Below are 25,161 nucleotides of genomic sequence, written 5' to 3' on the forward strand. Positions count from 1 at the left end.
ATCAAAGACAAAATGCTCTTGAACTCTGTGATCAATTGTGCACAATACTAAATCACTATGCAAAAAACACCTACTATGCACCTATTAACATGCAAGCTCCAGGTGGCAGAATCAAGAATTGGAACAACAAAGGTATTTCTTAACTAATCATTCTTATAATTATACTTAAGTCAGAATGAATGAAAAAAATCACAGAGAATATTTGAAGTGTGTTTTTTAACTATTAACATACGCATACATCCTTTGAAATGTTGATAGCGCTTTTGGAAAGCAGAATTATCTCATAACTTATTCACTCTCATAGCAAAATAACATATTTATGTGTATGACCAAAGCATCAGTCTTGGTTGTTTCATCAGTGCCAGCCTCATCTGTCCAGCAACATAGTGGATATTGACATTTGGACAGCTACTGTCATCTGAAACTCACAAATGTCAAAATAATTATAATAATCACCTGAGCTAGACCCTCTGCAAACACCTTTTCTTCTTCTGACCATTCTGCATTGTTCTTTATTTAAACCTTGCTAATTTTTTTTTCAGTTTTATCCCTTCTTTATTTATAACCTGCAGTATCTGCTTACAGTACTCAGTAATAAAGCCAAAATTCCCTTTCTGATTTTTAAAACTCTCCATAATCTGACTCTACTTTATGGCCCTTGAGTCTGTAATAAACTCTATTCCAGGAAACCCAGTCTCTTTGCCTCTTCTCACTTAACAGGATCATGCCTACCTGTATCCCTTTACCCATTCTTCCCTTTCCACCTGTGTGCCTGGCCTTCCTTCTCTGATCTAGTCTTCCAAAATGCAGCTCAAGACCCACTTCTTCCACTGAATTTCATGGAACACTTCAGCCCATCCTTATGTCCACCTCCTCCTATAGACACTATAGAGATGTGGAGTTCTTACTTGAGCAAAAGATATGTTTACATCTGGGATTTAGGTATGCCTGGGTTTGTGGCTAGTTTGTGGGCCATTTGTTTGAGTCGTTTTGCATGGGAGGAGAAACTTACACAAAGGAGCAGATGGGAAAAGAGGATGACAGAGACCGCATGGGGTCTGTCTCAGGTATGAGCCTTCAACTCAGCTCAATTCATAAGGATTTGAGTTAACTATTTTGAATATTGCCTTCTGGACATTCACTTACAAACCCCCATCAGATAGACACCTAAATGAGTATATAATGGCCAATATGCTAAAAGCAGAAAAAACAACACAAACATTTATTTAGAACTTAAAACAAACCCAACCCATGCTAAGAAGTTCTAATAGAAGGAAGAACTGGTTTTTTCTTGTTGTTGTCTTCCTTTTAACAGATTGTACAGATTCAAAAACCAAAATACTTCAAGGATAAGTTTTTATCATAATGAGATGTCAGCACTGAGTTCTAAAACTGGGTCATCTGAGTCCAGAACCAAAAGAACGGGACACGTAATAGAATACCTGAACCTCGAAATAACTGAATTAACTGTACCTGATCAGCTTTGATACTGAAAGAATTATTTTTCTTACTTCATAAATGTTATTTAAGTGCCTCACAAAGCAAACCCACTGACTTCTGAGATGAAGAAAGAATTGCCCACATTGTAAACGTGAGTCATTTCACTTCACAGAACTCTTAGGAAACCCAAGTTGGGCAGCTCCCTTCCTTTCTTTACCACAAATCAAAAAACATAAAAATACAGTTGAAAAAGCTCAATAACTTATAAATATGCTTAAATGAAAAGGGTTATGCTCTTAATGTGTAATTTAATACAATGTTTAACCACTTTGGGCTTTCAACATTGACCTGTTAACCAACAAACTATTCATTTACTCCCACTAATGACTTCTACTCATAATTGTATTTCCTACAAATTATTGTCCAAGCATTTCAGTGCCATTCATCCATAATTACACAGTCCCAGAGAACCATCTTACCAAATGGGCATGAAGAGAAAGAAAATAATCTTTGTGGGTTAACACACTTTAAAATCACTAATTGCTCTATGTTTATTTTGTAGGACTTCAATCTTTATTCCAAGTGAATAACTGCCAAGACCTTTCCAAATCACTTGGGGGAGGGGAGGTAGTGAAGGAAAAGAAGAGGAAGAGAGAGTGAAGGGAGGGGAGAAATGAAGGAAAGAATCATATTGTTAAAATAATGTTCACATCAGAATAGAAATATAAAGGAACTCACGAAAGAACTAGAAATAGTTTTCCGAAATACATGCAAATTATTTCCCTCTATTTCCACCTGCAGCTTCGCATTATGCGTAGCAAAACAATGAATTCTGCTTTTTCTTTTATGTAGATGAACACTTCTCGTGTACTGGAAAGACAGACATGAAGGAGGGCACCTGGGTGGCTCTGTCGGTTAAGCATCCCACTGTTGATTTCAGCTCAAGTCATAATCTCATGGATGTGAGATAGAGCCCTGGATCTCTCCCTCTCCCTCTCAAATTAAATAAATCAACATTAAAAAAAAAGAAAGAATGAAAGAAAGATGGACCTGTCCTCCAGGGTCCATGACCAGTACAGGAAACAGACAAAAGTCACAAATGTACCATTTTAAGTGTTAACACAGAGGGACATCCAGGGTCTACTGGTGCACAGGTGTGGGTACTTCACTCACACAAAAGGGGGGTTGTTTCTGGGAATGCTTCCCAAATAGGTGATAACTGAGCTGGGTCTTTAGGGATAAGTCATAGTGGGCCAGATGACAAAACAGAGTACTCCAGGTAAAGGTAATGGTATATACAATGATGTGGGCCAATGTGGCGCATTCAAATAACTGCTATATATGTGGCATTGGCAGAATGCACATGCGGGGAATGGGAGTTGCTGATGAGAGTCAGTGAGACTGCATCTGGAAGGTGAGCAAGACCTACTTAGGAAGGGACTCTCAGGCTCTCTCAAAGAACTAAGAGTTTATCCCAAAAGTAACCACCAAAATAATACTTAAGATGGTAACAGAGAAATCAGACTCTTCTGAGACTAGTGATATTTTAAAACCATGAGTACACATATCAAACTGAGGGGAGAGAATCCTTAGTGAGAAACTATATTTACTGCATATTGGGTAGAATGAGAAAAAGCCTAAGTCAAGTCCTAAGATGATCAAGGGCCAGCCAGGGGGCAAGAGAGAGCTTGATGTGTTCCAGGAACTAAATGGAGATAGGGGTATCTGGAGAAGGCAAATGAGATGGCACAGTGTGACTGGTGCAGGACCTTGGTGGCCTGTTTCAAAGGACTTAAATCTAACTTGAAACAGTTATGTGATCAAATTTATGTTTTTAAAGGTCACCCTGGCTGTTGAGTGAAGAAAAGATTGCAGGGCGGTAAAAGGAAAGTTAGAAGTCTATGTAGCAGGGTGCTGCAGTAAATGTAGAAGATGAGTGCAGTAGGTCAGATAAGAAGTTTTAATAAGTATTTGGCAGTGGATCTGGAGACAGATATAAAAATCTGAGATATCTTTTGGAGAATCAAGAGGACTGGCTGATTGGATCTAGAGGTAAAGGAGAAGTCAATGGTGACTTATAGGCTGACCAAGAGCAGAACCAAGTTGGTAGATAGATAAACAGGGACATTTAGGGAAGAAGAAAAAAGAATCCATTAAATAAACATTTATTAAACACCTATTATGCGCTATGTTCCATGTGCTCTTCCAGCCACTGGAAATACAGTAGTGAGAAAAACAGTCAAAACCCCTGCCTTCAGGTAGTTTATACTCCAATGGCATTCACTTTTAGACATATTAAGCTTTAGATGACCATTTTAGGCAGGTTACATTTTAGATATTAAAGAGAATATCCAAATGAAAAGTCTGAAGCTCAGAAGAGATGTCTGAAGTTACATATATAGAGAAATATATAAACAGAGGTTAATCTATATAAATGAGTGGGATTACCTGAGAGAAGTATATAATTATGAAAAATACCTGAGATCAGGACCATGGGAACATTGTCATTCTAAAATTGAGTAGATGAGGAGAAACCGAAGAGGAGCAATAGAAGGAAGAAAACTAAAAGATGAAGACACACACACATGCCCACAATTAAACAAGACAAAGCAGTGGGAAGAAAGTCTTATTCAACCATGCAACTGCCTAAGGACCCATTCCTCCCCACCTCCTTACCCTTGTATTACTGTTAAGGTCTGGGTACCCACCTAGCATCTCTTAGTGTTTGTGTCCTATTTCCCACTGTTCATTCCATCTCCCTTTCTGCATAGTAGCTGGAATTGAGCTTTGAGGGCAAAGGTATGGAGAGAAAACCCTGCCCTTCTATCATTTCTCATTTTCCCCTTCCTCCTGGCAGCGCTTGACCCAAATTCTCTAGTCGTATACTATCTCTAACAACAGGAAGAGGTGATAAATAGCCAGAGAAATTGGAGAAAGACTATTACCTATGATTCCACCTTGCATCCGAGCTGGTTCTCTCTGCTCCCAGAAACTGCATCATGCCAGGAGTCTGCCTCTGGGCCACAGAAGTCATTCTAAGGCCAGAGGGACTGAGAGCACCCTCTGTTTCTAGTAATCAATAAGAATTATGATAGTAGAGCCCAAATGGAGAGAGAGGTGTTCCTGGTATCCCATAGTAGAAATGGACCTACTCTCCATGCAATTAGTCTTATACTCAGTGGTCAGCTGCTATACTCCCACTAGCATTAAACAGCGAGGACAGTGAGGGGAAGCAGACTGTTGAGGGCTCACCTGGGTCCTAAACCACAAAGTTATCAGCATTTCCTTGAGAAAAATATATCCTAAATTCCAAACAACCATCTTACAAAGGAACTCTTTGAACTCAAACCATTTGTGAATTGGAGATGATCCAATTTACTATACTTCAGAAAAGGAGACAGTGACATTAGCATTAATATAAGACTATCTGGCAGACCAAAGAGATGGAATGGGGTATTTTTCATGTACCATTTCCCTCTGCCCTTGAGAACCACTTGCTGTGATATCTCTGTTGGTCAAAGACAAAACCTGACAGGGAATCCTGCATGAGCTCAACTCTGTGTGTGCACTATGAGCCTTCTGCATCATTACTGGTTAATCATGGGTGGTGCCAATGGAGCAGGGAACATGTGCCTGCAGGAAGGAGAAGGCTCAACAGAGCAATCCTCTAAATGTGCAGATCAGCTAGCTGTATCCACAGCTGAGCAGTAAACATTTCCACACTATGATGAAAGGGATTCGAGCACAGTCTGTTCCCAATGCTAAGAAGTCTACCATTTTGTTGGCAGAGGGGTGTAGACTAAGGCTAACCAAGTTTATTTGGATGGTGCAGTGAGACAAGCCTTTTCCAAAGGCATAAAGGAAAGGCTAACCTTTGTTTCTACCCAATCTGACTTTTACTTTTACTACCATAATTAAAAATAAGTGACTAAGAAGAATATAAAGCTCAAAATACCCAGGAAATAGTGAATTGTAAGATATATGAAAACATCTGTAATGCTGTTCCTAGCTCCTGTGAGGATTTCAGGCCAATTAAACAAATGGCATTCTTAGAACTGTACTGGCCAGTCCTTTACAAAGAGGTGCAAAATCCAGTTGCTCAGAACAAAAGGCTTCTGTAGCATGTCTTTAATACCCACTTCTGTTCATTGTCCAAACAATACAAAAGACTTCAGTATATTTCTGACCAGATAGATACTTTTTTAAAAAATGTTTGTTTATTTATTTATTTTGAGAGAGAGAGCATGCGCAGGCATGGGAGGGGCAGACAGGGAGACAAAGAAAGAATGCGAAGCAGGCTCCAAGCTGCCAGCACAGAGCCCAACGTGGGGCTCAAACTCACGAACCATGAGATCATGATCTGAGCTGAAATCAAGAGTCAAACACTAAAGCCACCCAGGCGTCCCAATAGTAATTTGATAATCACTACTACAGTGTATGGTTTGGAGTGGAGGCAACAATGAGGAACAAATGACTAATTTTCAATAGTGTAATTTCATTTTAGAAAAGCAATTGATGCATAATGTTGAATATAAAAATATAGAGAAACAAAAGAAGACACAAAAGCATCCAGAATCTTACTGCAACAGATTAATGTATGTCTTTTCTTTCCTATAGTTCTTTCCTATGTTCACACGTTGACAAAATTTCATATATAAGTAAATAATTCAACACATACTACAGAAGTGTTCTATAATTCTTGACATAACTTTTTGGTTCTTTTTGCAAATTCTCCTTACCCAACTTAGTAGGAACATCTTTCAGCTGTATTGTACATAATTTAACATCATGATGGTATCATAGCATCTCATTGAAAAGTTGTGTATTTTGTTTACAGATCCCTTATTTCTTCATACTCAGTTTCTTCCCAATATGTTGCTTTCATGAACAGTTCAGACATGAACATTCTTGAGCATAATTTTTATACATGCTAATGATCACCTCCTTAGAATAAATTCCTAAAAGTGGCATTGTTATATCAAGGCAATATCAAGGCATACACTTAGTTTTAAGCCTTTTGATATAATCACCAAATTGTCTGACAGGAGGACTCACATACTTGTATATCCAGTAGGAGCACACATGGATGCCAGTTCCTCAGACTTTCTACTTTTTTTTTTTTTTTTTTTTTTTGGTCAATTTGATTGTTCAGGGGGAAAAAAAATCACTTTTGTTTTAATTTGCATTTCTTTGATTACTAATGAGAAGGTAGACAAAAATTCGTAAAAAAACAAAAAAGAATCTTTTACTGTCAACATAGGATAAACCTGAGCCCTCTCCACATGCACTCATATTAACTGGCCATTTGCACTAATTATGCAGACATGTCTATTCACATTATTTGCCAGATTTTAAACTTTTTCTAAAAAGTCATTTATAAAAGACATTAATCTGTATCTATATCAGATAAGAACTGAATGTGTGATTAAGCTAACATTAACAATCACAGGGAAATGTTGCTGTATTAGTTTCCTATTGCTGCTGTCACAACTACAACATTATTGTCTCAAAACAACAAACTATTATCTAATAGTTATGAAGGTTAGAATTCCAATTTTAGCTGGTTTCACTGAGCTAAAATCAAGGTGTAAGTAGGATTGTTTCCTTCTGGAGGCTCTGAGGAAGGAAAATCTGTTTCCCTGCTTTTTTTAGCTGCTAATGGCCACCTAGTATTCCTTGGCTTGTGGGCTCTTCTGTCTTCATGGAGCATCCCTACTGTCTCTGCTCCCTTCCATCCCATCCTCTTCTTTGACTCCTCCTGTGTCCCTCAGATAAATACCAGTGTGCTTACATTAAGCTTCTCTAGGAAATCCACAATAATCTCGCAATTTCAAAATCTTTAATCATATCTGAAAAGCCCCTTTTGCCAAATAAAGTAATCTTCGTGGGTTCCAGGAATTGGGACATGAACATATCTGGGGCCATTTTTCAGGTACCACAATTGAATTTTTGAATAAATAGTATGGAGAAAACTGACTAGCCATTTGAAAAAAAAAATTAGATAACTGACTTATACGCTATATCAAAATAAATTCCAGATGGATTAAAGCAGGAGTTGGCAAAGTTTTTCTGTAAAGAGCCAGATAGTAAATTGTTTCAGGTTTACAGACCAGGCAGTCTCTGTTGCCATTGCAACATGACAGAGCCATAGATAATACCTAAACACACGGATGGGCATGGCTGTGCTTCAATAAAAATTTGTTTACAAAAACAGATTTGAACCATGGGCCATAGTTTGCTAACCCTGGATTAAAGACACCAATGTGAATGGATAAATACATACATACATACATACATACATACACACACCAGGAAACATATATGTAAATTTTTATATCATCTATAGAGGAAAGAGTTTTCTAAGTGTGACATCAAAGGTAGAAACCATTTTTAAAAATTGTAGAATTGCTATTATACAGATTAGAAAACATCATAAAAATACTGAAGGTAAATAACTGGGAAAGAAACAGGTTCTTTATGTCCCCATCAAGAATACTACAAAGGGAGCCAAAAGAGGTAAGTCCCCACTTGGAATCCCAACATAACCTGAAAAATTAAAATTGAGAATACAGTCCCAGAACCCTGAAAGGAGTATCTTCTGTCCATCTTTCTGCCACTGGTAAACACCTGGTATGTGTGTGTAAATTAGAAGCGAGCCCATGTGTGTCTTACGTGTATGAAGCGGATGGAATGAATGTTTGCTACCTCCCCTTCTGGGCCCCAGTTTAATTATCTGTAAGATGAAAGGAATGATCCCAGTCTTTGCTACTTCACAGAGTTGTTGTGAGAGTTGAATGAGAGGAAAGAACAGGAAGCAGTTTTGAAAATTATAAAGTGCCAGGATCTAGGTAAAATCCAATTTTAACAAATACCGAACATAATGCCCAATTCAACGATACTCTTCCTCCATGACCAGGCTGAAAGCAATACTATTAATAGTACTGCTTTGATGATATATATGGAAGAATTCTCTTTGAAGGAAAAATCACAAGCTCTGGCCCACGTAGCATTCCATTTACTTAGCAATGTTGAATTTCTTTTGATACTAAAAAATGTAAAATATGTCAAGTCAAGACTATTATTAACTATTTAATAAACTAAAAGAAGGTTACCAAGTCTGGAGCACTGCAGTGAGGCGAGAGGAGTAGGAGGGGAGCTGGAAAACAAGGCAGAAGGAGTAGGCAGGAACTATATCATATAGAATACTGTAACCATGTTAGAAATTATGGACTTTACCCTAGGAACAATGGGAAGCCACCGGAGAGCTTTGAGCAGCAGCATGATATAAACAGATCTGTGTTTTTAAAAGATCACCTTGGTGGGGTGCCTGTGTGGCTCAGTCAGTTAGGCATCCAACTCTTGGTATTGGCTCAGGTCATGATCTCACAGTTTGTGAGATCAAGCCCCACGGGGCTCTCTGCTGACAGCATGGAGCCTGCTTGGTATTCTCTCTCTCCCTCTCTCTCTCTGCCTCTTCCCTGCTCACATGTGCACCTGAGCACTCTCTCTATCAAATATAAATAAATAAAAAAATATACATCACCCTGGTTCCAGGGTAAAGAATGAACTAGACAGGGCCAAAAATGGCAACCAATAGATAAACCAGAAAGCTTAAACTGTAAGCCCACACACCAATTGGTGGTATGGTGAACAAAGATGATAATAAGGGGAGGGGGGGAGAAGTAAATGGTAAATGGGTTCAGGATTTATCTAAGAATTAAAATGAGGACTTGGTGACAGATACAATAAGGGGAATTATAGAAAAGGGGAAATCAAGAATGACAGCCTGGTCTCTGGCTGATGGATTACTGGAAAACAATAAACACCATCGTAGCTTTCTTAGAATAATAATGAGGTTCCTTTCTCTTTTTGGCTTCAGCCAAGTCCTAATATAGTTGAGCCTTGAACAACAGAGGGTTTGAACTGCACAGGTCCACTTATATGGGTCCACCACAGGACTGTAAGTGTATTTTCTTTTATGATTTTCTTAATAACATTTTCTTTTCTCTACCTCCCTTTATTATAAGAACAAAGTATATAATACATGTGACACAGGAAATAAGTGCTAATTGACTGTTTATGTTATCAGTAAGGTTTCCTTCCAGTCAACAGTAGGCAATTAAAGGTAAGTTTTGGGGGGGAGGTCAAAAGTTATATGTGGATTTTCAACTGTGCAGGGTGTCAATTCCCCTAACCCCTGCATTGTTCAAGGACCAGCTATGCTCAAGATTGATAACCTGTGCTGCCCATTGCCCTGTATGTACACATTTATACAAAAGAGTGGCCAGTCCAGATCAAGATTCATATGGTCTCGAATCCCCTAAACTGAAAACTATCTTAAAATCAACCTCCTTCTTTTACTAACACTTTCTAGACATAATCAAATCTAGAAAATATCACAACATTATTATATATTCCTTAATTCTAAATTTTCTATTTTTGTGTTTCTATCAAACGTGGCTTTGGTTTTGCTTAGTCAAGTGACTGATGGTTTATTAGTGTTTCTTTTTTTTCTAGCCAAACTAAATAAATTTGAATATATTAGTATCCAGTAAAGACTTATTAATTTGGAATTCCAAATTAGTAAGAGTAGTAAAAATGTTAGATTGTCATATGTTTAAAAAATAGACAAGCTATTATCTTTACCTGCCCATTCTCTTATCCTGACTACATAATACAGCTCTAAGGTTAATAAACTATCCTCCCTCAACCTAAGACAACATAGTCTGGGTGGTTGTCTACACCCTTGCTCCCTCTTGGCCAAAAGAATACCTCTACCATGGTCATAGCAAAAGTTTTTGTGACAGGCTTATGACCCAAACAGGGCCAAAGTTAATTCTGATGTTTTATTCAAGCTTTCATCCAGTTGCTCACACAACATATATTTCTTAAAAGCTTACTATGAATCCAGGCACTGTTGAAGACAATAGGAATGTTATAAATGAAAAAATTAAAACAAAACAAAAAAACAGGAAAATCCCTGCGATCATGATATATACATTCTACTAAGGAAGATTCTAGAACAAGTAAAATAAATATGATAAATAAATTGTATATAATATATTAGTGTTAAAAGCTAAGGGGGAGAAAACAGAAGGAGAAATGTGAACACTGACAGGACTAAATGTTGGAATTTGCTCAGGAGTCAAATGGCTATTGGAAAAGAATCACTCTTCCATATGGAGCTGCAGAGACCCATTTCTGCCTCTAGGAGGGGAGAACCTGACTCAAAATGAAGCCAACTCAAAGGAAAGCAGAGCCTAGAGTTGCAGAGAAACAAAGGCCTGATGACTTCATTGGAGCACCTGGACGCAGCTGTGACTCAAGTTTGTTTTATTTTTGTCAGTTATATGAGGCAATAAATGCCCTTATCTTTTGTCTGAATTGAGTTTTCTGTCACCTGCAACCAAAAAACACCTGACTAATGCCAACACTTTCAGGTATATATAGAAACTTAAAGTAGCTTACAATGTGTTTCTAAGTGGGATTCCTGCTGTACTTGGATTATTGAATAGCCAGAACTCATTACTAATTAGCAGTGTGCATTTACATGTAAATACCTAAAATCCTAAAAACCTTAAAAACAGCACGTTCACTTTAAAGTGTTTAAACAAGTTCCTTAAAGTGTGGGTTATACTCTTAATTTAAGGAACCCTCTAGTATAGACTATTCCAAGGTCACTCTTGTCCAGATCAAGGAATTACAGTGTTCACACTATAATATAAACTTGACTGAATAATGATGATCTACCACGACATAACAGACAGCCAGAACCCCAATGCTGTATTGAAGTTGTTTGAATTTAAGATTATAGGGGCACCTGCATGGCTCAGTTGGTCAAGCAGCTGACTTCAGTCAGGTCATGATCTCGCAGTTTTTGAGTTTGAGCCTTGTGTCGGGCTCCATGCTGACAGCTCAGAGTCTAGAGACTGCTTCGGATACTGGGTCTCCCTCTCTCTTTGCCCTCCACCTGCTCATGCTCTGTCTCTCTCTTTCTCTCTCCCAAAAATATATAAACATTAAAAAAATTAAGAAATAAATAAAATATAAATAAATGAAGATTATAGAAGGCAATGAACAGATGTTAAATTTTCCCCATCAGTCTTCCTCCATTTCTCCCCTCAATTCAATCTTACTTCTTTCCCATCCCTATACCCAAATGAATTACAGCAAAACACACATAAACAAAAATTCAAAAATCAACACAGTTGCCCTCCCCTTCACCCCAACATCCTTTGGCATACCCTTTCATATGGGTGCAAATGTAGCAACTTCTCAAGCAGGATTTCTGCTCGCCTAAACCAACCAAGAGGGCGCAAGCAGGAAACAAAGAGATGATAGCACCTCACAATGTAAGTCAGCCATGAAGTAAGGAAGCAGACACTTCCTTGGGGCTTACAAAAAGGAGACTAATCTAATTCTGTCATCTGAACCATCTCTGGACAGACCCCACCCCAGGCTACATGAGCAACAAAAAGAGGACATTCAAAGGAATTCCCAGAAATAGGGGTGAGTCATCAGCCTGGGTAAACTGGCCATGGCCTTTTCCTCTCCTTTCCATAGAGGTACCTCTCTCCACTTAAAGAAAAAGGGCTTCAAAAGTAGCAATCATAGGGTTATCTGCAAGAAGAATAGCCTGGCTTCTTTCCCCAGGTTGGATGTCTGCACATGCAGCACATTTGCTGCATTGCCCATGCCTATTTAACAGGGGAAAGGATAATTTGGAAAAGGAGAGAGGGAGCAGGGAAAGGGGTGGTGAGTAGAACATCGTTGGTGCTGACAAATTGGTAACCTTCTCCAGGATCAAGTGGATTCTGGGGAAGGTAGCTTGCCTTGAGCCAATGCTCTGGTACTCCACCCAAAATGGGCCCCAAGGTGGAACCTAAGAGCACTGTAAACTCGGGGGGGGGGGGCTCCACACTGCAAACAGTGGGAGGTCTCCCACAAGGCTCCAATGATCTTGTGCAGAAATCTTTGGAGAAAGATCAACAGTCAGCCAGTATTATCCAGGGAGGCAGCCACACCTAACAGAGGCTACAACCACAGAGCACGGTAAAAAGCTTGTGAGCCTTCTTGCCTTACCTCTTCAACCTGTCTTAGCACCAAGAAAATATAAAATAAAAAGGTTAGGAGGAAAAGCAAAGGAGCAAGGCAAACCCTTGCCACTCAAATATGCCTCAGGACAGAGCCTCTAGAAGGAGAAAGGAAGGGAGGATTGCATGAGAACTGAATGAGTTGGAACTGGCCTTTTTTTTTTTTTTAATTAAAAAAAATTTTTAATGTTTATTCATTTTTGCGAGAGACAGAATGTGAGCAGGAAAGGGGGTAGAGATAAAGGGGGACACAGAATCCAAAGCAGGCTCCAAGCTCTCAGCACAGAGCCCGATGCAAGGTTTGAACTCATGAACCACGAAATCATGATCTGAGCCAAGCTGGACACTTAACTGACTGAGCCACCCAGGCACCCTGGAACTGGCCTTTATTAATAACCTTAAATCAACTGGAAAGCTATGATGTCCCAGGTGTTGTGGATTAAGGAAAGGGGAAAAAAAGACCCATCAGAACACGGATTAAGAAAGTGATTAGAGAAAAATAAAGTCTGTTCTGAGTCAGATTTCTAAAAGGCTCAAGTCTCTCAACCATCCCTAAAAATGTACCATTTGCAAAGACCTATGGCCAATTTACACACCACACCAGCTCCAGATTCCCATGAAATCTCAGGTAACAGTTTGTGGTAAAAAGTGCTAGGGGAAGACAAATAAACTCTTCAATATTGAGAAAATCCAAGACCCTTGAAAAGGTAGAAGAAAAACTATAGCATTTACAATAGTTCCCCTATGTCCATTGAGGATATATTCCAAGACCACCAGTGGTTGCCTAAGCCACAGATAGTGCCAAATGCTAGTATCCTATGTTTTTTCCTATACGTACATACCTATGATAAAGTTTAATTTATAAATCAGGCACAGTAAGAGATTAACAACAGTAACTAATAATAAAATAAAACAATCCTAATAATAGGGAATGTGCTCCCACTCTCTCTCAAAATATTTTATTGTACTCACCCTTCTTCTTCTTGTGATGATGTGATATAAAATGTCTATATCATGAGATGAAATGAGGTGAATGATGTAGGCATTGCGACGTGTCATTAGGCTACTATTTGCCTTTTGAGGACACATCAGAAGTGGGATCATCTGCTTGCAGAGCTCTTTTCTTTGGTGGTAGAAAACCAAAGTCCACTTGAAACCAGAAAATGCAGTAGCCATATAGGAGCAAGTGAAGTATAACATGCACAGAGACTCAGAGTTAAGGACTATGAGTGAGTCCTGACAGCATGGGGACCATGGAGACAGTCACACCTGAGGCCTCTTGCCTGCCTATTCACCTTGTGGCTTGACCAAGAACTCCTAAATCCTTTGTTCTAAGTTTGTTCGCACTGGGGTTCTGTCCCTTAAAATCGAGTAATTTAAGAGTAGTAAAGCTACACACCAAAATACCATGCCACTGCTATGGTTTATATTCCAGCCCAAAGGAAAGAGAGACAGAAAAGAAAAAATGGGGAAGACTCATGATCTAGAAGAAATAGGTAAAAAGCAGGGGCAAGAGGGGATGTTATGGATATAGAGGAAGACCCGACTGAAAGTGGCTGGTCAGGTGACAAAAGAGCAGAGATCTGAAAATACATTGTTGGAGGAACTGTCCTAAGAGGCGATAGGCTCTGGAAAGTTTCATCCTACATCACAGAGTAGATCACAGGAACAGTCCCCAAGCTCTATCAGTCTTGGGGAAAGAAGGAATCATACAAAGAGGAGCCCTAAACTCCTCCAAAGGATCTACATGCCACGGTTTAAAGGATGCACTCATATTTGTTTTTAACCACTATTTTAGCAATGGAACCCTTGCTTCTAATGAAATATTACTTTGAACACAAATATAGAGATAAGCACTGAATGCATTACTTGAGCAATTTAAACCTTTACTGCCGGACCCCCAAATACTTCATTGTCTGGGGAATCCCTGAGGCTCCTCCAAGAAATATCTGGATTTTGTGGAGCATAGGGTGAGAACCAAGAACACTCTCCTACATTCACGTCTATTCCACGCACACGATACCATGCTTCAAGACAGCCTGATGCCCTTCAGCAACTAAAATAGTGCCCATGATATAGTACTTATAAACAGCATGGAATTTAAATATACTTGGTGCCTTTAGAAGGAAAATAAAACATATCTAAACTTGCTTATTTATATTAGTTCTCTTTTCTTATTTGTTCCTACCAAATTCTTATGTTCCTAACAATTGCCTTAGTGTTTTCCTCAATTGTACTCCCACATACCCACTTTTCTCAGAAACTTCCATGTATATTTAATGCCTGTATCTTGTAATTTCTTGAAAAGGACAAAGACAGAGTCCATTCAAGGCCATAAGACTGCTTTTTCTCCTAAGAAACTGTCAGCCAAATTTCTCAGGGAGGAACTGGAAATGAAGTGAGAGACATTGATAAATTTCCCTGCTGAACAATCAATAAAAGCCCCACCATCCTGTTCAGACTCCCACTGTGGAAGCAAGGGCCGTAATTACATTGTCAAAAATTCAAGTTGCCCAGGCTGACAGCGGCCCCCTTGAAAAGTGACAGGTGATTGGCACTGGGATTGGGGTAGTGAACCTGGATTGGCAGACAGAGTGGGAAAAGAAAAAGGCAAGAGTGAAATTTCCTTATCGACTACAGCCACCCAACCCTGAGACTGCCACTTGGGAGGAATCCTGAGACCCTTTTTGTCACATTACCAGAGGGAGCAGGTGACAGAATTGACTAAGCAATCTGAACCCCATCAGAGATTTGGAATAGCCCTCAATCCACTCCCAAACCCCAAGAAAGAGAAAGATGGCTGTGTGTGTGTGTGTGTGTGTGTGTGTGTGTGTGTGTGTATGAGCGTGTGAGGGTTTTCCTACATTAAAAGAAAAACATGCAACGGGCTTTCAACTCCATCTTTCCTCATGACAGCTGAACAGCAAAACCTGTTTGCTTAGCGATATGAAACCACGATAAAAATCAGCTGGAGCAGAAGGGTTCCAGGGGCAGCAATAAAGAATGAGATAGGAGACAGAAGGTGGGAAAGCACTAACATGCAGGCCATTTGTGTGATTCTCTGGGACCAGAGCTGGAGTTAAATTAGTACCCATCAGTCAGCCCTCTCACTGTTGGACGTTAGGAATAAAATGCCTGCAAGAGGTCTCCTTGCTGGACAGTGCTCTGCTTCTGGCTATTCTGGGGCCCACGCAAATGGCTTCCAGAAGACTTTCTTGTAACCACACCCAGGAAGGGTAGTTTTCCACCCCCAGGGAGGAGCTGCACCACCAAAGATTGACATCAAAAGGTGTTCACTGGGCAGTGGGAACAGAACAGAAGATGCCTGGGAATGTTGCTACCTCATGATTTCCCAAGCTAAAACCTCTCTCCTGCTCTGATCAGGAGTGGTAGACAAGAAAATTAATAAGGAGAAAACTCTCTAGGCTCCATGCCAAATTTTTAAATAGAAGCTCCTCTCCCCTTCCCCCCTACAAGAAAACATGAGATAATTGGCACTGGGTACTGAGTGTTTGGGGTGGGGGAGGGATATAATAAAATAGCCATAACTAATTTTTGTTTGAGTGTTATTGTGTGCCAAATACCTCAGAGTAGTTCACAAGCAGTAGGGCTATGAGGTAGGGACCATGTTTTCCTGGTTTCATGGAGCTTAATTTGCCCAATGTCATAGCAGATAAGTGGCAGAACTGGACGGGTTTCTGATTCCAAAACTATTAACCACTAAAAACAGCATCTCTCCAAGAGTAATCAGTGGGCGACCGGAGTCAAATCGCCTCAGGGGCCCACTGAAATCCACATTTCTGGGTCCACTCAGGCCCTCCAAGTCAGACTCTGGGGGTGAGGCTCAGAAACCTGGATTTTGTAAAAAATCTCCTGGACGAATCTTTTGTGCACAAGGTGGTGAATCTCACGACATCACACCAGGAAGCTGAATGAGCACTGGGTCATTAGGGACTTTGGATGCAAAGTAGTGGATCAGGTTGCTCACTGTTTTGCATACGTGACAGCAAAAGAAAATTAGTTTTCCCCTAAAGCCCCAGGGTCATCAGACCCATGGCAGGCCCTGGGAAAAGGCCAGTGAAATTATGTAACGATTTTAGCCTTACTATACTGCCCTGCCAGAGGGGAATCTAAGACCTCAGGTGTGCAGGAGAAGGAGACAGGGGAGGGCTGATGAGCTGCAGGCTGGGCTGGGGGTTCCCTGACAGAGACCTAGAGAAGGGAGCCCTTACCTGGTGACTGCGCTCTTTCCCGTGCAGGGTTTCCTTCACATGAATGAAATGAGGCAATAACATTTCAGAGAGGAAAAATGCCTTGTGTTCATTTCGAAAGCTTTGCGGCTTATGAGAGGTCCTAGTTACTCCCAAACTGGCAGGACTCTGGGGAAATGAGTACAGCAACCTAACCCTGGAAATGCAGGAAAGGAGAAGAGTAGGAGGTTGGGGGGCGGGGGGCCAGAGAAACAGAAGGAGAGAAGGGAAGGAGAGGAGGTGTCTGCCTTCTCAATGTCCAGTAACATCACAGGGCTAAAGTAGCAACATTGTTTTGTAAACTTCAGAATTGTCAACATATTTTAGAAGCATCTACTTTGCTTTGGTTGCCCCATAATTGATTGATGGTCAGCAATGGCACTAACGATTTTCTTAATTTGACAATTATTTAAACACAAAGGCTTAGGAGTACAGGGTACATTGAGAATGCACATACATAAGGTATACTTATGAGCTGTTATGCTGATCCTTCATAATAGAACATGAGCATGGAAAGCGTTGGAATTAAAGAAGCCAAGGAAAAGAATTAGGAGTCCTCACACTTCTGCGTTTGAATTTCCATTTCTAGCAAGAGTTGTGGGTCTGCATTTTACAGGACAGTGGCTTTCAAATCAGGACACCCGTGATGCTTCAGGGTCCTTCAGATGATCTACAGAAAATACTGTTCTGTGCCTGCTTGCACTCTCCACCTGTGTTTTTTCAGTGCTAAACAGCAGCACGTTGTATTGATGACGTAAGTGGCTGTTGGACTGGAGCTAACATTGAAGACCATGGCTGATATTTGAATAGATAGAAAACCTTGGTGGATGCTGGGATACAACATCAATGTAAGTTCTTGCTGATGAAGATAGGAGAGAAGAGTCCTCCACAAATTAGAACTTAAGAATCAATATTGTAGGCATTTTGAATTTCTGTCCAGATAGTTATAGGTTTTTTAAGCCTTACAAAATACATTCCCAGTGTGCAGCAGTCTGGCTGGTCCAAAGATGAAATGCTTGATGGAAAGATTTCACTTCCTATCATAGAAAGCTAAAAGAGCCAAAAGAGTGCTTTTCAGTAAACAATGACTGAAGCCCATAGATGACATTAGTCCCTCCTTATCCATAGTTTTGCTTTCTGTGGTGTCAGTTACCCGTGGTCAACTGCAGTCTCAAAGCAGATGATCCTCATATAGATGACTATATGTCAGAAGATCAATATTTGCCTAACACTGGGTCGCAATGCCTACCTCATTCACCTCACTTCATGTCATTATGTAGGCATTTTATTATCTCATGTGATCACAAGAAGGGTGAGTATAAAGTAAGATATTTTGAGAGAGAGAGGCCACATTCACATAACTTTTACTATCATATATTGTTATAGCAGTTTTATTTTATTTTTAGTTATTGCTGTTTCTCTCTTATTGTGCCTAATTTATAAATTAAACTTTATCATGGGTGTGTATGTATAGGAGAAAACATGGTATGTATATGGGTTTTGTGCTGTCCATGATTTCGGGCATCCACTGGGGGTCTTGGAACCTATCTTCCACAGATAAAGATGACTACTGTATAACAGAGCCTTGACAGAGCAAAATGGCAGAGTCCTCAGCATATGCACACATCCATGTCTAGAGTAATTATTCTATGATAGGTAATGGGGTTTTAGTTTGTTATGCCAGTATAGGAATGCCCATGTAGGTGACATCATATTTTCTGGAGGTTGAGCCACTATCTAGAGCCTGCATTTTTATTTCCCTTTGGCTCATGCTATGTAACCAAAAGTACATAAGAATCCAGAGAGAGATACTTAAAGCTCATCATTTTATACTTTGCTGCAGTTACTAACACAAATCTCAATGGCTTACGATGACAAAGATTATTCCCTATTCACGCTGATGTCAGCAATAGGTGGATCTCAGCTCTGCCCCTACTGTCTTCATTTTGATTCCTAAACTGAAGGAGCCAATCTTACTTGGGACAGCCTCTTCTCAAGCAGAGGAAAAAGGGCAAAATGGCCAAAGCATTGTAACAGCTCTTAAAACTTCTACTTGGCCATGCAGTATATCACTTCCACTCACATTCCTTGACCAAAGTAGGTCCATGGCTAAGCCCATGTCCCAGTAGGACAGGGAAGTGTGGTCCAACCACTGGGAGACATGAAAGTCACCTGACGGTGGGTGGAGGTTATCGAATCCTCCTACTGGGAAGTGAGGAAATAACTGGGGACTAAATGTACTCTGTCTGCCACAAGAATAACAGCCACTAGCATTTCTTACTTAAGGAAATAGTGCCCATGCTGTAATTAACTTTGTCGCCTCAGCAACAGATGGTCCAAGATTTTTAAGAGGTTTTACCATTGCCCCATCACCAGCACATTGTCTAGACACCGTTCTACCTCATCTCTTTGGGTGCACTGCTTCACTCACCATGCAGGGAAAGTGTTCCATTCCTCACAGCCAGGAACTTGACACCATATGGAAAGAAGGGGGTAGAGTGAGAACTCCCGTAGAGTTTGATCTCAGCTTTGCCTTGGAAGGGCTTGTCCTTGGATCCAATCCGGAGCTCCCCATCATCAGAAATGAGGATGGAGTGTACCCTGAGCTCAATGGGTCCTGGATCCATGAAAATCAGCTTGCCTCCTAATGGCCAAAGAGAAGATTATCAGTCCCTGGGAGGATAAGGTTCACCACCTTTTGACAGTTCCAATGTCTGATGAAATCCTCTTTATTTATATACATTTGCTGGAATTTAGACTTATTTTATCTTGCTCTCTCTTCTAGAAGCACAATAGAATATGGATTTGACCCCCAGGGGTAGACGCACTATACCACTAAGCCAGTTGAGGCTGGCTATCACTATTCACCACATCTCTATGTTATTTTTCATGGCAATATCCTAAATGCCCAGCAATTTAGGACTGGTCAAATAAGGGATGACAAAGTCACCATTTTGGCCATCAATCAACAGATAAAAGCAGCCTATAAAATTAAGTTCAGAAACAAGTGAATAAGAAATAGGAATAGAAGAAAATATGGGAAAATTATACAAATTATGACACTAGGGACTGTAATTAGGGCTGCCATCATGACGTATGCAGCATTTTACCTGGCCAACATCCATTTTACCTCACTTTTGATAATAGACACTAATTTCCTTAAGAAATTGCTCTGCTCCACTCAACAGAGTGGGATTGTCAATCAGAGTAGCCTGTCCTACTGTAGTCTAAGCCATGTACCCATGCTTCAAATGAAAATCTGGAGCTCAATGAAGAGAAGACAAGAAATGTTTAGATTTTAGTAATTCCACTGCCGGCATCTAAATGAGCCTGAGAAGAGGTTTCTATTTCTGAGGCCCCCACCTGCTAAGCCACTTCAAAATGCCCTGACAGCTATCATTTCTACACCTAATTTTCCAGACTTTCTATCAGTTCTTGTAAATGACCCAATATATTCTCCCTAAATTTCCTATTGTAAAAGAAAGTTGGTTTCCATTGTTAGCAATCAAATAAACTTAACTGATACGATATGTTTTCTTCAATAACCAAATTTTCTGTGATGTAGGAGTATTATTTTACAATAAAATTAAATTGTGAGAATTAAATACTTAAGAAATTAAAACATGCTTTCATCTTTATAATACTTTTCTTTAAAAGAACTTAGAATATTTGTATTTCATATAGAATTTTCCCTGTAATGCCAAAATAATTAAAGCATCCCATCTAAATAACCACTTTAACCTGAATGGGTTACTAAATCTATCTCCCTCCTGCATATGGTTTGCAAAGGTACTGGACAAGACTCTTCTATCCTGTAACAAGGTGGTAAGAGGTTTGATTTCATACTGGAAACATCAGGAGCCCTCTTTTCCACATCCTGCAACAGCTTGCCACCTAACTCAGAATGAAAGTCAAAGTCCTAATACTGGGCTGCAAAAGGCCCTTCATGATTTACCACCCATCTCCAGTTCCCCTGCATCATCATCTACAACTCACCCCTTCACTCACCTGCCCTGAACACACTGGCTTGCTGGTCAGTTCTCAGCAGGACTTACTTGTTTTCTGACCTGCTGTATTCTTCTGTCAGGTATCCCTGTGACTCACTCCCTCTTGTTTCAAATCAAATGTTAACTCCTCAGTGAGGCCTTCCTCTCCAGGCTACACAAATAGCATGCCCTCACTCCTTACTCAAATGCATTTGCTTTCATAACACTTACCATCAGGCACATTATATATTTATGTGTTTAGTGTCTGCCCTCCCCCCCCCACTAGAATGCATGCTTCATGAGGGCACTAATCTGTTTTGTTTGCCTCTGTATTTCATTGTCTAGAACAGTGACAAATAGGTAGGTGGCACTCAATATATATAATTGTAGAGCAAACTAATAAATGGTTATATCATTTTAGAGAATCTGGATTAAGTATCTGAATTTCTTTTATGGATACACAGAAAATGGCTCCAAAAGCAGATTCTTCTGGGGGCACCTGGGTGATTCAGTCGGTTAAGGGTCAGACTTCGGCTCAGGTCATGATCTCATTGTTCAAGGGTTCAAGCCCCACGTCAGGCTCTGTGCTGACAGGCCAGAGACTGCTTCAGATTCTGTGTCTCCTTCTCTCTCTGCCCCTCCCCCCTATTCACACTGTCTCTCTCAAAAAAAAAAAAACATTAAAAACATTTTTTTACAAAACAATTTCTCCTGTGGAAAGGAGAATCTCAGTGAGTGAGCGGCAGTGAAGACCAAGACTCTTCAGTTGCTAAATTTAGTCCTAAATCCAATGTGCCAAGTTATTTAGTTGTATTGTTGTTTTCCAGAAATCACAACTGGAAGTATTTACGCAAACATGTACTGGAGGGATGAGAGGGAGAGCAGAAAAAGGCTAAGATGCCCTTAGTCATTTTTGTTTACTTCCATCCTAGCACAGAGATAGTGATCAGTTAACATTTGACCCAATATTCAAACGTGGAAGCCATCTCAACCCTGACCTTCTGCTCTAACATTGCTCTTCCATTTTCCTCAGTCCTCTTCATTGAACCTTCTAGGCTTATATCCTGAAACCCAAACTACACACCATCAGCAATAGTCAGAGGATGTTTATGTGGATTTTACCCCTGAAAGTGTTCTCTCCTTTCAGTCACAATTTAGAACAACACACCCCATGTGGGTACCCAGTTTCTTCCTTGGTAAAATGTGCACAATAAGAGTTCTTCCCTCAGAGAATTATGATGGGATTTCTTTAAGTGAAGCTTACAGATCCCCAGTCTTGGGTCTGGCACCTATTAGACAACGCAGTGGTGTCAAGTGGCTCCTGTCAAACTCACTGTCTGCACTTGCCCCACTGGTGCCATCACTACTCATTTGCACACCTCCCCCATCACTCTAGCACTACTGGTCTCCCTCCTTCCAACATCTCACCATTGACAGGCCCCCCTTTCCTTGTGAAGCATGGTACAGTGATACATACTCAGGTAAGCTATTCAAGACGCAAGAAAATGTCCATTGATGTGCAGGCTTGATGCTACGGCAGCACCACATGACTTCCAGACTTCCAAAGGACCTACTGGCAATTTTGACTTTAATTTTCCCTTCCATTGTCATCACAATGACAAGAATAATCATCAAAAATGCAATAATAGTGGGGCGTCTGGGTGGCTCAGTCGGTTGAGCATCCGACTTCGGCTCAGGTCATGATCTCATGGTTCCTGGGTTTGAGCCCCGCATTGGGCTCTGTGCTGACAGCTCAGAGCCTGGAGCCTACTTTAGCTTCTGTGTCTCCCTCTCTCTCTGCCCCTAACCCACTCGCATTCTGTCTCTGTCTCTCTCAAAAATAAATAAACATTAAAAAAAATTTTTTTAAACAAATGCAGTAATAGTCATAATCCTGCTGTGAACAAGAGGGAAGAAATGTGACCTCTTTACTAAAACTTTTCCATTCACAGTCACATGTCATTAATGTCCTAACTAATTATTTTCAACTGGTGGACCATGGATTTGCATGGTATGACTCCTCCATTATAAATAGTCAGGAAATCTGAACTGACCTTGATGAGCAAGTGGTGGAAACAGGGGGCAGACTCTGCCTATTAGCCTCTCAATGATCCTCAATAAGTCCCATAAAATTGCTAGGTCTTAGATTACCCAGTTTCCAAATCTGTCCTACTCAGTGCCTGGGGATGATCTGTTTTCTCATCATTCCCATGCAGGACAGAACCATGCATTCACCGAGACTCTTTCCAGCTTTAAAACATTGGACATCTACATCTTCAAGAATGCATTTGGATGTGTCTTTGGCACTGATGGAGACAGAGAGCTCATGTTTCCCTGATACCGCCTATGCTGCAGTGAACTTGGCATTTCACTTGGGAAGAGTATCAACATACATAGTCAGAAATTCAAATAATTCTACAGGGAAAACAATGGTGCTAACACTTATTAAGCCCCTACTGTATGTCAAATCTTTAGATGTGTTGTCTGAAATGACCTTCAAAATAAGTCTGAAGTCAGTATCATGCGTCATATTTCACAGTCCAGAGAGTGAGAGGTGGGAGAGGTGGTCTCTCTCAGCCCAGAATGAGCAGAGCAAGCCTTAGAACCCAGGACCACCTTCCAGAAGAGTTCATATTCAATCTACATCTGCAAACCCTCCCAGGTCGCTTTTTTATTAATTACAATTATCACAGTTATATTTAAAGAAAAACATGTGTTAACCTAAGTGAAGTTTGCCTGTGGCTTGTTTATATATGTTTTATTTCCATTTTGTAAATGTAGATATACCTTGCCTCATGCAAAACAGGATTTGAGGCAGAATACAAGGATTAGTGGGTAAATTTATAAACCTGGGCTTTGTTCCTCATCCCATCAAGCGAAATATTAAACACACAAAAACAAACGGGTAGAAATTTAGAAACGTCATTTACTGAGGGGAGCTAATAATGACACTAATGAAGGGAGAAAATGAATGATTGGTGTTGGCAAGAGTACTAAAAACAGGACTAATTAATTAATATGATAACCATTACTCCCTGCTAAAAAGCCTTCCCTCCTTACTTATCAGTGGCAAGTATAAGGAAATCTAGGTAAATTAAGAAGAGAGTTTGATGAGGAATTCATCTCTTTTTAATTGAAATAATTAAAAGTGGTAACAAAAATGAAAGCTTCTCAGTGTGAAAGAATGTAAGGTTTATACCCAAGCTAGCCCTGTGCCAAGGCCCCAAGTGTTATCTCCTCACACTTTATTAGCTTAAAACAAATATCCAGTGAGCTGCTTTGGAGCGTAGTGACTTGAGATAGGAGGGCACAGGGAGGACTTTATTCCTCCACTTTATAGAGCTTGACCACATTTCTGAGCACTGAAATAAAGAGCAGGGCTGAAATCGGCCTGTGGCTGTGACCCTTAAGTTGCTTATTATGATTGTTCATGAAAGCTGAGTATGTCCCACAAGTGACCTTGGGTAATTTTATAAAAATCAATCAACCATCATTATTGTTACTTCCCCTCTAAAATAAATAAATGAACACAACTTTTTACATGTAATCACTCTTTTCCATTCAACATCCCTTTTATTTCTTTTAAAGGGAAGTCAAGGATACTTTTAGCAGCTAGCTCATGTTTGCAAAGTACATCAAAACCTGCTTTTCGCTAACCCCACAATTAGCCATCCTCTGTAATAACCACGGAATGATTTGTTGTATGTGTTTTGAAAAAAAAAAAAAATTACACAGTTCTAGCTATTTTCCCCTTTAAGGTAAGAATCTAGAGTATAAATATTTTACCACACAATAAGACTCCAAAGGAACTGGCTATGCCTTCTATTTGCAATTCTTTGCCTCCCTTCCCTTGACCCCTCCCCAGCTAGGCCTTTGCCTGACAAGTCTGTAAGAACTGGTCCTATGAAGGTCATGATGGCATCCAGACTGGTGAATCCAAGTCTCGATGCTCTGTTCTCGCCTGTCCTGAGTGGCCAGCAGTATATGATAGGCTAAGTAACTCCTTTCTGGAAAATCCTTCCCCTCACTGGCCAACACTGAGCTCTCGTGGTTTTCCTCCTACTCCCCAAGACTCCCCTCCTAGCCTCCTCAGACTCCTCCTGATTGTCCCAACTACTGACATGCAGAGTATCTCAACACTCAGTCCTTCTACCACTTTTCTTATCATTCTATGAACAAGGTTGTTTCACCTTGTCTTAGGGATTTAAATACCATCACAGGCTAACGGCTGATGACTCCCAAACTGGTATCTCCAAGGCCCACCTCTGCCCTCAGCTCAAACTCACATACCCAACTACCACTCAATATCTCTCCTTAGATGTCTCACAAGCTCCTCAGCTGAGCACATTCAAAAAAATGAATTCCTCACCTTGTCCCACAGATCATCCCACA

General features: G+C 40.2%; 1 protein-coding gene across 2 annotated transcripts in view; it reads right to left on the minus strand.

The window, feature by feature from the left end:
- PKHD1 (PKHD1 ciliary IPT domain containing fibrocystin/polyductin) overlaps nucleotides 1-25,161 on the minus strand; it is a 473,171-nt gene that overhangs the window by 291,620 nt on the left and 156,390 nt on the right. For both annotated transcript variants that reach the window (XR_009263031.1, XM_058734233.1), the window contains exon 36: nucleotides 19,215-19,427. Coding sequence is in view for 1 of the 2 variants with exons in the window: in XM_058734233.1 (XP_058590216.1) it covers nucleotides 19,215-19,427 (213 nt within the window). In the remaining variant the exon portion in view is untranslated. The remainder of the gene's footprint in view (nucleotides 1-19,214; nucleotides 19,428-25,161) is intronic.

This window comes from Neofelis nebulosa, chromosome 6 (assembly GCF_028018385.1).
Source record: "Neofelis nebulosa isolate mNeoNeb1 chromosome 6, mNeoNeb1.pri, whole genome shotgun sequence".
In the NCBI taxonomy this organism is placed as follows: domain Eukaryota; kingdom Metazoa; phylum Chordata; class Mammalia; order Carnivora; family Felidae; genus Neofelis; species Neofelis nebulosa.